We start from the raw sequence: 14608 nt of genomic DNA on the forward strand, positions 1-14608 counted from the left end.
TTTAAGTTTGAATACAGTTTCTGCACTTAAACTTGGTTATCAAGTACAGTCTTTGGAACCAATGTGAAGCTTGTGGGGAGAAAAGAGTCAGGGACTGAAAATCAGAAATGTCTAAGTATAACATCCATCCATGGCTCTACTGGGAAAAAGAGACAATACATTTCTAAACTGTCTATTCTTTGGCGAGCCACAAAGAAGTCAACTCTCCAGATAGGCCATATGTTTACATAAAGTTCAAACATGGTCCTGAATATAGTCTTAAGTTTAATAGAGTCACTAGTGGGTAGTACTTGCCTTTTTCTTTTCTTCTTCCTTTTTCTTTACATTATAGATAACTTGAAAGAGGTCTTTAAGATCGATGACTAATGGCTCAGCCTGAAGCAAGAAAAAGCATCTTTATGAGTATTTTAATCTTATTATTTTCTTTTTGCCTCCCCCATAAGTTCTGATTAGTACTGTTTTCTTTTTTTCCTTTCTCTTAAAGCCTCTTACTATCCTCCCCTGGTTTATGGGGGATCACCACTACCCCCATCCTCACTGCCAGATACATAAAGGGCAGCAGAATAAAGAAGTATTTAAACAAAACAAGGACTATGGTAACTTTCCAAGTCCCTTCAGGATTTTGGGGAATAATCCATTATTGTTCTAAAATCAACATTGACCTTATGAGAAAGCCCATTCTAACAATTCTTATCCGTATATGACATGGTCCTCAATGACCAATGACAAGGTCTTATCCTAAGGCCAATGAAGATGGTCATCCTCTCAATCACTACTTAGTCTTCCCATATCCAACTGTCTTTAGCAAGATCTCTAGTTGAAGACACTCTATGCTCAACTGAGGACAAAGCCCTCCTCCAGAAATTTGTCAAGGCTTGGGGCTTACCTGTTGCCCTGTTTTTATGGCAAAAAACTGATGCTGGCCTTCTCCTCCACACACATAACCAAATGCCCGGTTGTCCGTCACATCGCGGGCAATGAAGGAAATCTTATTTACTGGATGTTCATGCTCTATTACCTGAAAAAGAAAGATAAAAAAAGATTTATTGATACAACTAGAATCTACAATGTAACACAACAAAGCATCAGATACCCAGGCATTTCCGAAAAGCCAAAATCTTTGAAGGAAGAAATCTTTGCCTCTGGTTTAAGGCCAGAGCTACATTTATCCTTGTTAGTAAGGACTTCAAAAAGAACCAAGAATAGAAAACAGAAATGGGAAAAACACTTCTTAGAATATTGATACTTGATTGGCTTCATCCCCAAGATGCGATGCCACACGGCAAGAAAGGATTGAGGATTATGAGACCAAGAGTTTCTAAAGCAAAGATGAGATGTTTTACTACTAAACCATTCAAGTGGGTCAACTTTCCCAACTAAAAGACAAACCCAGGTGAACAGCATAACTAAGCTAGAACAGCATTCACAGGGATCCCTTTGACAGTGGCTCTGAGTGGCCAGAAAAATCATCCTAAGTACCATTGGAACAATTATCCCCAGAATATACTGGAAGTCATCAAATGCCGGCATCAAGTATTTCCCATGCTCACATCAGTATCGAGGAGTTACATGGTTTGTTGGTTTAGTAGTGCCTTCCCCTCTATCCTCCTGCTTCCCTTTCTCTTAATCCTTTCAAGCACATAGCAGGGCTCAACTCTTCAGGGATATCCGTAGGTGGTCATAATGTGTCTTGGTTTTTGTTTCCAAATGTCTTGTGCCACTGCAAAGTTCATGCTGGGTATTTTAGAAGATTTGGGAAACAAGAATGCTTGAGGGAAACCTGCTTCCACTCTATGATGGGCTTGGGAAAATCAACTTGAGAGATGAAGGAGAATGGAAACAGCAGTGCATGAGGACCAGCAGGGTGAGCGAGCGAGCAGGTGTCAGGGTTCCAGGGCTCTATATGTGACCAGTGGATTTTGCATGATAGATAATGGACATCTCTAGGGAGGGATGGATAATAACTGGCGGTCTCCCCACAATACCTTGATACAACAGAGTATTTTATAGCAATGGAAATGAGCTACAAACAACATTTTAAGTAAATGAATCTTATGATGTTATGTTGGGTAGAGAAAATAAAGTCTCAGAGAACCTGAGGTATGATCATCGTTTGATAAGTTCACAAAAAAATAAACAAAATAAGCATGGCTGTTCCTATGCAGTAGAATAACAGCAACCACACACACACACACACACACACACACACACACACACACAAAAGCAAGGATACATCTGTAGGGTGAAGAGAAAGGGAAAAGAGAGAAGAAAGAAAAGGTAAATGTGTTACAGGTAATATTTTAGCTTCAGGTTGGCCTGTAAGTTTGCATGTAGTCAATATATTAAAACGAAAGCCAGGCATAGATCTATGACAGTGTCACAGACCAGGGCTGAGGGTTAATCTAGTTCTGTGTACCTGGGGTCCAAAAAATACTAAAGTGATATTTACAGCACATCTGTGTTTATAGACTGGAAGTTCACATCCCTTACAGAAAATAAATTTCAAAATAAAGTATCTTGACTCCCCACTTCCTACCCTATCTGTTTTCTGCCTGTTATTTCTGGAGAAGTAATATATATATATATATATATAATATAAATATAATATAATATATATATATTTTTTTTTCCCCTACAAATTTTTGAAAAGGAAAACAGGGAGCTGAGATTTAAGTCACATTGTCAGACTCAGGCAGTCAGAAAGGTGTTAGTGAAAGTGAATTCTTACCCCAGTTTTCTCATCAATTATTTTTATCCCAGAAAGAGAAATGTTGACCCAAATCCTCTGTTTGTGCTGTCCCTGAGACCGACCAGCTGCTGCCATTCCCTGATGGTATTGGGAAAACAAGAAAAATCCAGTTAAAACTACCCTACGATGCTCTTGATGCTAAAACATTTAAAAGACAGCTCTATTTTCAGATTGGTTTACCATCTACAAAAGAATCAGGCACCTTTCATAATAGATGAAAGAGAGGGTGGAATGAAAGAGAGGACAATGAGCCAGGACATCCTGTGTTAGTTATGTGACCTTGGACAAGTCATTCTAATTCTCTTGGCCTCAGAATGGTCATTGGTAAAGACAAGAAGACTGGATTAGATCTTCAAAGATGCTCCTTCGAGGTCTGGCCTTATTTAACAATTATTATTTATTTAATTAGTTTCACATAGCGACAGTGCTAGAATTTAAAAATTTAAAAGCCCACAAGGGGGCAGCCTGAGTGACTCAGCTGTTTAGCACTGCATACCACCCAGGGCATGATCCTGGAGGCCCGGGATCAAGTCCCACGTTGGGCTCCCTGTATGGAGCCTGCTTCTCCCTCTGCCTGTGTCTCTGCCTCTCTCTCTGTGTCTCATGAATACAAATAAAATCTTTAAAAAAAAAAACAAAAACAAAAAACAACCCACAGGGCTAATGCTAAAGAGCTACAGGCTCCAAATAGAGACCTGAATTTCACCTGAGTCCTTCCAGGATCTAAAACTTGATCTACCCAAAGGAAAAGGCATCTACAGTCCTGAAGTATGAGATTAAGTCAGGTCCCTAGAATTTCAGACCTATTAGACTGAACCCTGTTTGCATTCACAATAAGAAAGCAAACTTAAGACTCCTCAGAAAATGAGGCACCACTGGATCAATTATGTGATTAGAAATGTTTTCCTTTCAAATAATTGATATATAGGTAAACACAAACTTCTAATATAATTCTCTCTGCTGGATATTTGCTTGAGATGGAGACAAAGCATGCTTTCCCTTCTTACCTTTAGCTTCATCATAGAATCTTGGCTCATTTTATCCCCTCTTGCATCGGGCACATCATCAATGCCAATTAGCTTGGCCTTGTATTTTACACCATCACCTTTGAATCTGGCCAAAAGATACTCATCTGTCTTTTCAGAGCCTGAGGAACAAAAAAAGAAATATAGGATAAAAGATTTATAAAGGTCTTTAAATATCATCCCCAGGTATGACCAAATATGTTCCTGAGTCTCCAAATCTGAGTAGTAGAAATATTGGTTTTATTACAATTGCTCAAATATACAATACTCTGTCTTTATTCTTACTTCCTTTCAGTAAAATTGTAATCTGTAACACTGGGGTGAAGAGAAAAATGAACTCTTAAAGTACAAAATGGACTGAATTATGGAAAACTTAGGGGACCGTGGGAGGTGAGATCTGGGGATATTCTTCATCATAATTAAAAAAAATATTTTCAAAAGAAAATAAAGAGGATAATGCTTTTTAATTAAAGAGAAATAAGCTACTGCACTACTTACTAGCATTTCGAACTGTCATTAAGGCAGAAAAAATTATGAATAAATTCGTTTGAAAATCATGAAGATAATTATCTCATCTTTATAACTTTTTTTTTTTTATTTTCTTAAAAAGACTGCAGTTGTCTCATTCTGCAGCTAAAGTATAACAGTAAAAGACATGCAAGCCACGGCATACTCTTAAACTATGAATGATTAAGGACTCTGGCACTTTCTAGTGGTCCTTTAGGTCAAGAGAACAGGGTCTAAGAAAATAAAGATCTTGGTTTTCGAAAAACAGCTACTTCAGTAAAGCAACGTGGTAAGTAGGCTACCTAAAGATAATCATATAATAATTGATAGTTGTGTTTATCAATTAAACAAGCTACTATCAATGCTTCTCATCAGGATCCAGTTGGTGCAATCACAGGATTCAGAGACATATCTGTCTTACAATATGTAAGTGGAGTAAAATAGTCTCTGCCAAAGTCCAACTTTCCTGTAGAGGAGAATTTGAGAGTTGGCTGTGGTTGAAGTGCAGCAAGGGCCAGCTCTTACTTCATTTACCTCAAACCCCACATTTCTTCAGAGGTAAGCAACACTGGCTCCCCTCAATGGCCTCAGATTTCTTCATACCTTTCTTTTTTTCCTTCTTTGATGGTGCTTTTGGTGCAGCCTGTTGGTCAGGCTGACCATTAGTTGTGCTCGTTTCTACTTCGTTAGACATGGCGAGAAGGCAGACAGCAAACTCCAGCACCAGCAGACACTGAGTGACACCAGGCGATCCCCGAAGTCTCAAATGAGCATAACCTACTACAGACACCTGTGGGCAGAGTGTTAGAGGCATGATGAGATCATAATGGCAAACCCAGACTTTATCCTACTAGGCTTGCAACTAGTGATTTGTGAGTATATTTCTTCAGACTCATTTTGTTCTTTCTCCCCTTAGACCAAACTCAGAATAGGAGTGTGTAGACTGTTTTTTTTTTTTTTTTTTTGTACTTTCCAAAATGGGAAGAGGAGTTTACTAGGTTTTTCTTTAAGAATTTATATCTGGTAGCATTTAAGGATTACCTACCTAAGTAGTTTGCATTGGAATTTTGGCATAAAAATCCAGTATTAAAGGTAGGGATCAAAACATGTCATACATGCAAAAATAGGATTTCATAGCAAAATACAAATATATTGGATGTGGAGTCTGAGATGATTGTAATTAGCATCTGAAATTGGACATTATAAATTCCGGTTCTTCAAAACCTCATTTAATTGTAAAGGCAGTGTCAAAAATAGAGGCATACATTTTATCTTATTCTTATTGACAAATACATATATATGTATTTTTACATGTTGTGATTCTGCATATGATTTCCAGGGCTATCTGAGCACTATAACTTTGATGGGATGAGCACTGGGTGTTATACTATATGTTGGCAAAGCAAACTTCAATACAGTTAAAAAAAATAAAATAAAGGACAACTGTTTTTGACATTAACACACTAGGGGAAGAATGAATTAATGGGATGTCTCTTGTGCAATTCATTGAGTGTAAATACTTTTATGCTATTTTTTACCATTATTATCCTCAAGGCAGTTGTGGTATGTGCTCTCACAAGGCTTCCTTATGTATCATGGCAGGTAAAACAGAAAAACTTCGAGTCATTGTAAGCACAAAGAAGTGAACTAATGTTTTAAAAGGTTCTTTCACCTCCAAGAGTCAAAGTTTCTACATAGCTTCTGAGAGAGCTAGAGAAAGGTTAACCTTCTACATGGACTGAAGATCAGAGGAAAGCCGAGCCATGCATAGTTTTGTTAACCTGTTACCACCACCCACAGATTGTTATACTTCTCCCATCCCAAAAAGTTCTCTTAATTCTGTTTTTAAAGCACCCATTTATTTGAGCATTTTAAAAAAGATTTTATTTATTTGAGAGACAGGGAAAGTGTACTTGTGCCTAAATAGGGAGGAGGGGCAAAGGGAGAAGCAGATTCCCTCCTGAGCAGGGAGCCCAAACAGAGCTTGATTCCATGATCCTGAGATCATGACCCCAGCCAAAGGCAGATGCTTAACCAACTGAGTCACACAAGTGCTCTATTTGAATTTTTTAAACTCAAGGATCAAGTCCCCCACATGGAAATGTATGCTATTATCTAGATACTTAAGGATAAAAAGTCTTACATTTCTGCTACTCAGCTTTTTAAATTGCACTTCCCTGGCTTCGTAAATTTCCACATTTTCCTCAAGGTGCATACTTCATCCCCCCCACCCTGCCATGAGTCTTTAAATAGTCTCTATAGTATTAATAGTCTTGGAAAACACACACATACAGAAATCCATATATGATTAATGTTATCTGAATTCTTTAATTTGGAGATTTAGTAGTTAATTTTGCTCAAAGACACCTGACTGGTCGACAGCCAGGGAGACAGTCTCTTTTTAGATGAAAAGTCTTACGTAGTAGAGGACTCAAAGCCCTGTTTACTCAAGACCCAGTTTGGGGCCAGGTACTAGTAGACTTTAACATGTATTAATGACAATAAATTCAGAGTAACCCTATGAGTATTATGATATAGTATTATTTCACTTTTTCAGAGGGAAAGCCAAAGCACGGGGGTTTTAAATTATACAGCTGCTAAAGTGGTAAAACCTGGGTCTAACCCAGGCTGACTGGCCAGAAGCCAAAGTTCCTCACATGTTACCCTGATGGCTCTCCTCTGAGAAGCCTCATACAAGCTACAGAGATGCTCTATTACACATATGTAATGGCCCCTAAAAAAGATTATGTTCAAATTCTAAGCCTCAAACCTTTGAATGTGGCCTTATTTGAGAAAAAGATATTTGCAATTGTCACTAAGGATCTTGAGTTAGGATCATCCTGGATTTGGGAGGACTCTAAATCCCATAACAGATGTCCTTATAAAAGCAAAGCAAAGAGAAATTTGAGACAGACACACAAAGGAGAAGGTAATGTGAATACAGAAGCGAAGACTCCATTGACAAACCAGGAATGCCAAGGATTGGCAATGTCCACCAGAAGCTGGGAGAGAAGCACAGAACAGGTTGTCCATCTGCACCTCCAGAAGTAACAAGCAAGCCCTGTTGACATTTTGATTTTGGGCTGCTGACTTCAGGACTGTGAGAGAATAGGTTTCTGTGGTTTTAAGCTGACTAGTTTTTGATGATTTGTTATGGCAGCCCTAGGAAACTAATGCGACTATCTCTATTTCATATGTCTTGACTGATTTCAGTGGTTCCCATGATTTGTTTTCTGGTGACATGATAAGTCTCCTAGTCATATCCATACTCCTCTAATTTCAGGAAGCTAATAATTATTTTCTTAATTTCAGAGAATTTATTCTAATTCTAGAGGATATTTGCCTGTATTAACAACATCAGGAGGTAAGACTAAATTCTGACCTAAGCACGTCCTCTGTAGGAACATGCACCCTCCTGCATCCTCACCTTTTTCCCATCAGGCCCTCTCCTTTATAAGTTGCTCATATCTCTTCTCAGAAATAAGGAAAACACTTCTTTGTGACCTTGTAGTCCTCTAATTGTCATCTCATGTTCCTTCATGATTAAATACTTGATAGTCTCCTACCTTCTACTCTTTCATATTCCCTTCCTCTCAAAGAACTGTTCATCTCAACTCTACTCTCAGAAAATCAACTAGAACTGCTGATGGGTATCCTGCCCAAATCCAATTACTTTGTTGTTCAACTTTTTGGGGGTATTTGGCTGCATACATCAGACACTTATATCCTTTTGTGAGCCTTTTCCCTCCCTCCCTTTTGCTCCCATAACAACCTTGATGCTCCAGTCCATGGCATGTATTTTCTGCATTAGGATGATCTGGATTTTTTTTTAAACGATGAAATTCTTCTAAATTTTAGAATGACATTGGAAGCTTTCATTCTTGATCTTGTGGTGGTTCCTCTTGCATTTAGGACAAAATTTAGACATTTTGGGTTTTGTTTGCAAGACTCTTAAAGATTCTGCTCCTTCTTAACGTTAATATTCTTTCTTTACACCTTTGTATAGCATCCTCAAGTTTCTTGTGTGTTTTTTTTTTTTAGAGAATTATTTGTTTTTAGACTCTTTACCTTTTCAAATATGCCAAACTCACCTCTCCCCCACATCTAGTTCATCGAGTTACCTATTTGCTCCCGAAGAGAGTAGGTAAGACCTCTCTCTGAAGCCTGCCCCTCCTCCCCTCCGGTTCAGCTTGAAAATAATCCGGGCAAAAGAGTTTACTGACCATCTTTGGAACCTAATATTGCACTTTTCTGCAGGATGTTACTTCTGACAAGACAATATTTAGGTCATTAAATTTGGCAAATTTTATTCTAAAGTGAGAATATTTTAAAGAAATTTGAGAAGTGCCACAAAACACTTTGAGGGGCTTGGGAGCAGGAATGGTGGTATATAAGCCATAAAAGTAATACAAGACTCAACAACTTCACAGCTCAAGACCAGGTCTCAAATATAGTGTTGGAAGACTGGGCAAAGATGGAAGAGTTCTAAAGTGAATGGTGCTACCTTGGTTTTACAGCAAAAACTTCTCTTTTCAGACACTTAAGTACAGCCTTTCACACTATTGGAATTGTTTTAAAGCTATTTGGTATCCTTTAATTATATCCTTCCACTGTTTAGGAATGAGCAGTTTTTAGGGGCAAGGAAGAAAAAAATGATAGAGAGAAAACATTTGTTCAGCATAAATTCCAAGAAGAAAAGGTATATGAATATCAGGTTGCAATAACTAAAGAAAGGTAGGTCTGCATTGCAGGCCAGACCATTTAAAATGTATCCTATTTCCCTGAAATGATCAGAGAATAGACTCTGCCCCAGAGCCCCAAATCTCAGAGATAAACCTTTATAATGAAATGTTAGAGGTTTTTTTGAAAGGTTTTAATAAAAGTGTCCTTCCAGTATCCCATATGCCAGAGTGATAAACATTTACCTTTCTCCTAAGGTTAGAAGAGCAAATATCCCACCACAGACTTTCCAAATGTCCAACCTACCATTTGACATTAAGTAGGTGGAAAAAGTCTTGCTTCTAGACTCAGGTCCCACTGTAGAGAATAATCAACTTAAGCATGTAAAACTAAAATGCATAATCCTTCTAACAATGTTACAGAATTGTCCATTGTTCTCATAAAACCTTCAGCGGGTTTTATGATGAATTGTTTTTGGAAAGGGTTTGGGGCTGGAAAAGGGATCTGAGGGCCAAAAGGTGCCGTATTACTTTCTTTGATCACTTTCCCAAAGTAGGGGCATTGTTAAAAAAAAAAAAATGTGTAGATTGCATTAATCTATGTGTTCTGTTTTAAAGCTCTAGTAAGGTGAAAGGTTTTCAAAAAGGGGAGCAAGTAGATGTAAGGAATCTAGAAAGCCTTCTTTACTGGGTTTAGTCATAGATGCTCTTCTGACCAAGAAGTGCAAAATTAATCAGGAAACACATGCAAGGGGTTTTATCTTGAAGCAGGGATTATAAATTGAAGCTCGAAAACATATATGAAGGTTCATGTGAGGGACGCCTAGGTGGCTCAGGACTTGATCCCGGGGTTCCGGGATCGAGTTCCGCATCCAGTTCCCTGCAGGGAGCCTGCTTCTCCCTCTGCCTTTGTCTCTGCCTCTCTCTGTGTGTCTCTCATGAATAAATAAACAAAGTATTTTTTAAAAAAGGGTCAGGTGAACAGTTGTCCATCTAAACCTAGCTAGAACAAGCACAACCTTCTTGTTCTTTTTTTTTCTTTTCAACCCTCTTGTTCTTAGGGATGGGTTATTTCCTTCATTAGAAGATCTAGGAGAGGAATGAGAAGGTACAGTTGGAAAGAGAGGAGGATCTAAAGGTATTGTATATTCTTGACTCCTTCTTAAGGTCTAATATAGAACAGAAAGTTGTAAAAGACTTTGCTGAGTCAAGAAAATTAGTTCTCATTTGAGCAAAGATATATAACTTGGATTCTGGACTTAACACAAACCTCCCTGAAAAAAAGCAGGAACTTCCCCTTTCCATGGCACAAGAATCACATGACTAGAAGAGATTATGGAGCTTGCAACATCTTTTCTCAGTTTCTGAGAAGGTTCTGAGAAATGTATACAAGAAGACTGCTTGAGTCATCTCATGACAAGTATATCCCTTGCACAAGAAAAAAAAAATCTGCTAGTTTGTTTATCCCTTAAGGTGATTCACTCAAGAATTCAGTATTTAGGATCCTGGAATACCAGTATAGGGATAAATCTGTGTTGTGAGAAGTTTGGCTGGCACCTCCTCATTCTTATTTACCCTTTTCATCAGAGGACTGCATGGGTATCAGCAATGATACTGTGTAATGACTCAAGGATTCTCAGCAATATCCTGACACTGTGGGCCCTCTCTTCTGAGCAATCTCCTTACCCTAATTATACGTAGCAGAGAGAAACGTGCTTGGTCATTCTCAAATGTTGGTAAAAGGAATAACTTAAGGATTTGCTTAATGGGGCTACCATTCCACAAATGGTATGTTATGTTTTTAATGTTAAGGAGGGTGGGACAAACACTTAACCTACCAAGCACTTGAAACGTTTATCCTGACAGCTCTGTGAAACAAAATATGTCTATTTTATAGATTAATGGACTCAGTAAAACAAAATCAATCACTAATAAGTCATTAGGCTCAAATTTGAACATGATCTATGTTTGCTTTTCTACTATAGATGCTGGTTGCTCTTATCTTTTTTTTTTTTTAATCACACTGATTTTAACTGGTATTATAAGTTGCCTTTAAAGGCATATTCCCACTGACTTTAACATACCAGTTAACTTTTCAGAAAGAGTCACATAAAATGGACACAGAAAAGAGTTAAGAAGAATCAAGAACAAAGCAACATAAACATCCTTGCTAGAGGGTCCAGTACTTTGTACTTGTCAGAAAATATGCTCCCTTGTCCTTTGGAACTTTATGCCTGTCTCAGCCGAGGTAGTGCATTAGGACATGTGAAATATTAACCTCTAAGGCAGATCTCAGGGTCCGAGAGGGCAGCAAGCTGCATTTGCCATTATTTCCCAAGTAGCCTTTTGAGAATAAGGGATGTTGCCAGAAATGATACAGCGAAGTTAGGCTGTTGCTGATACTCAACGTAAGACCTTTCTCCTTTAAAATGCTTGGAATCCTAGGCGAGGGAAACCTACTCTACTCTGCAAAGGCCCCAGGTGTAATAGTAAGATTTTTGCAGCCTGTTTAATTGGGGAAATGAGACTACATTAATGCACACTGAAAAGGAGTCCTTAGAAGATTCTCTTATAACTGCTGACACTGCCGTGGGGGCCTCAGGGACAAAACATGCCTGAGTCAAGGAGGTATACACAAGTTATGCATTGACAGGGAGCATTTTTCGTTGCTTTTGACCCTTGGAAAGCATGCTCAAGGACCTAGTGAACTGAACTGAGAAGCTTTTCCCTGTCTTTGGAACCAAGTCAAACCAAGAATTCCCCAGACAGTTCATTGTAGATAGAGATATGACAGCGGAACTGCTAAGGGTGGGGGCTTGGGGGAAGTCTCACACACAGTCACCATTTTCTAGCTCTGCAGCTTGAGGCAACTTCTCTACTATTCACTTATGTAAAATGGGAATACAGTTTGCAGACTTGTTACAAGAAACCTCAGTGCCTACTGTATAGAAAGCGCACAATGAATGGTGGCTGTGATTAAATCAAAGCTGTGTCTCACGTGCTGTACTGTGTAGTCTTACATTGCAAGCAACATTGCTTTTCCACAGCAACTGTTTAAACAATTTCAGAACAACTAGGACCAACAAGTAAACAGCCAGCAAGTACACACAGAAAAGAATGTAGTGCTTTAACCCGTAAGGCCCAAGTGAAGAAGCGAGAGTGTTTGCCAGTGGTAAAGCCACTCCTGTTCAACTCCTGCTTCTGAATTTACTCTGAGCCACCAAGAGATGCTGAGTCAAATCCAAGCCTACATCATGACCATTGGCAGTTTAGAGGGTCTACCTCACATCACCCGGGGAACTCTTACTGGGGAGCTCCTAAAAAGATGTGCATGCTACACCCAGATCGATTAGATCCAAATCTCTGAGGGCAAGAGACATAGATACCAATATATTTTAAGGATGCCCAGGTAATTCTAATGTACCAATGAGTGTGAAGTCCAACCATTTACTTCCATGATCCTTTGTCCCCTTAAAGAAATACCAAGTGGTTCGAGTTTAAACTGGAAGAAACTCGGGGAGTAATTGGTCACTCTCTTTCATTACAAAAGATTAGGAAACTGATGGCAAGAAAGAATGTTTAACTTGTCTACTGGTAAATGGCTAGTTGGGATAAAGCTGGTGCCAAGAGAAATCTCAATCCTAACGTGAGACTCTACTGTCCTATTCCTAGAGGTTATATGTGTCACTTTTTTAGAACTATTTTTTAAGACTGTGCTAAGCCCATTACATACAGACTGAACCAAGAATACGTTCCATTTAGTAGATCTAGCAAGCACAGAACAGGAAAACAGAATTTCAGCAGAATTTTTAAAAATTCAGAATTTTTAGCAGAATTTCATTTCATAGGTGTTCTGTGAACCCAAACAGAAAAATGACTTTATGTGATCTAATCACATATTATCACTGGATTCTTTTTTACCTAGGTAGCTGGAGTCCTATTTGGTCAAACTGGTTTATTAATGTTGATTTGGCTGCTTGGATGAAAGTATTTGGCTAGGTTTGAGCTGCAACTCACAGATCAAAGAATTCAAATTCATTTTAGTACATTCTCTTCTATTCAGTGTGTGGCTCGTTTTTTCTTTCTTTCTTTCTTTCTTTCTTTCTTTCTTTCTTTCTTTCTTTCTTTCTTTCTTCCTTCCTTCCTTCCTTCCTTCCTTCCTTCCTTCCTTCCTTCCTTTCTTTCTTTCCTTCCTTCCTTCTTTTTTAAAGCACAATAGAAAGTTTGACTTCTTGGGTTGGCAACTTTCAATATTTTTGACTTATTTTGACCTCTCTTAATTTTTGTACCCACCACACCCATTTTGTTTTTAAAATAAATTTTTATTAGGAATATCTCCTACTAGAACCTAAAAAATGGCATCATGATAGTGTTTAAGAGATTTTAAGTTTTAAAAAGGAGCTTAACGTTATCCAGATGAGGGCCCATTCTCTAGATTGGGCAATGCAAGCGGTTCACTAGGAATGTCTGAAATTGTTCACAAGTTGAATTATTGAAGTATTAAGTTTATGCTCAATTTTATAATCATATTACTCAGTTCTTTCAGTATTATCACTACTCAGAACAGTTAACTCTCTAGAGTTTGAAAAAGAAAAGTGTAAGCTCATAATAAAAATATGCTCTTGCCTTTTGGAAAAGCTGGGCATAAGTTAGTATGCTTGCATGAACGAAGACATACATAGAGCACTGAGTCTAGAACTTCTCTTTACACTTATGCAGACTCTAAGAAAGACTGTAGTATTGGAATAGCCCTGTGGTCTTCTGGCCATGTGGAATTCTTGTGCACATGGACAAATGAGGCCTGCAGTTGGATTAATTGACATTAGAGTGTATACCCATCTCAACTTTAACATCCCAGTCAATAATTCAACCCCAGTTCTTGAACATCACTTCCTTTAGCTTAGACTGAACACAGAAGAAAAACTGGAATGTGACTTTATCCTTTAACTCACTTCTACAAAGGGAAGGAAGTTACATTGAAACTTTGGAGGTTTGAAATCATGTTTCTGTCATTGCTTTATGTTGTTGGCAATGGATCACTTGGGTTATGCTCTATCATGGTACCCCTGACACCAGTAACCATCTGGATGTGGCTCAACTAGCTATGGCACATGTGCTCTGTATATCGCAAGTGAGCTGGGCAGAGCAATGTAGCAGATACAACCTGACACAGAAAAGGGAATGGGTCATTTCTGGTCTAGTGTACAGTGTGCTTCAACCTAGATTTATCAGAGCTCTGCATTTGGGGGTTCCTGGGCCCTGATTCCCCCTAACAAGGTGGTATTTTAGTTTCCTTATCTGCTATTGTTTCATTTGTAATTATACCTCAGGAGTCATGTGGGGAAGAGAGATTGGCAAGGTGATGACTTCATCCTTGAGTCAAGTTTATATCATGTACCATCTTGAATCACCTTATTGGCTGCTGCTTTTTCTATTAGAAAGTTATCAAGTCACCTATGGAAGAAGCCATGAATGATTCCCATTAATTCCAAGGAAAGGCTATTCGGAATTCATTGTTCTGGAAGAGGGAATACCATAGCTTTTTGTGGGGTAGGAGGGCCATACACCTTGGGCTTTAGGCTCAAAAGTAGCTGGCAATATGGTGAGTAAGCAGGGATTAAGGGAAAACTTCATGGCTGAGGAACGGG

At 38.5% G+C, this 14608-nt stretch overlaps 1 protein-coding gene across 6 annotated transcripts in view; it reads right to left on the reverse strand.

Moving 5' to 3' along the window:
* DAB2 (DAB adaptor protein 2) overlaps positions 1 to 14608 on the reverse strand; it is a 60163-nt gene that overhangs the window by 17360 nt on the left and 28195 nt on the right. For 5 of the 6 annotated variants that reach the window (XM_041749869.1, XM_041749870.1, XM_041749868.1 and 2 more), the window contains 5 exons: positions 4885 to 5071; positions 3757 to 3896; positions 2729 to 2827; positions 887 to 1018; positions 295 to 375 (listed from right to left, as the gene is read on the reverse strand). In XM_041749869.1, coding sequence (XP_041605803.1) covers positions 295 to 375; positions 887 to 1018; positions 2729 to 2827; positions 3757 to 3896; positions 4885 to 4975 — 543 coding nt within the window. In that variant the 5' untranslated portion in view covers positions 4976 to 5071. Of the gene's footprint in view, positions 1 to 294; positions 376 to 886; positions 1019 to 2728; positions 2828 to 3756; positions 3897 to 4884; positions 5072 to 14285; positions 14415 to 14608 lie in introns of those variants that run through there. The other variant, XM_041749865.1, reaches the window with a different exon arrangement.

This window comes from Vulpes lagopus, chromosome 3, assembly GCF_018345385.1.
Source record: "Vulpes lagopus strain Blue_001 chromosome 3, ASM1834538v1, whole genome shotgun sequence".
NCBI lineage: Eukaryota > Metazoa > Chordata > Mammalia > Carnivora > Canidae > Vulpes > Vulpes lagopus.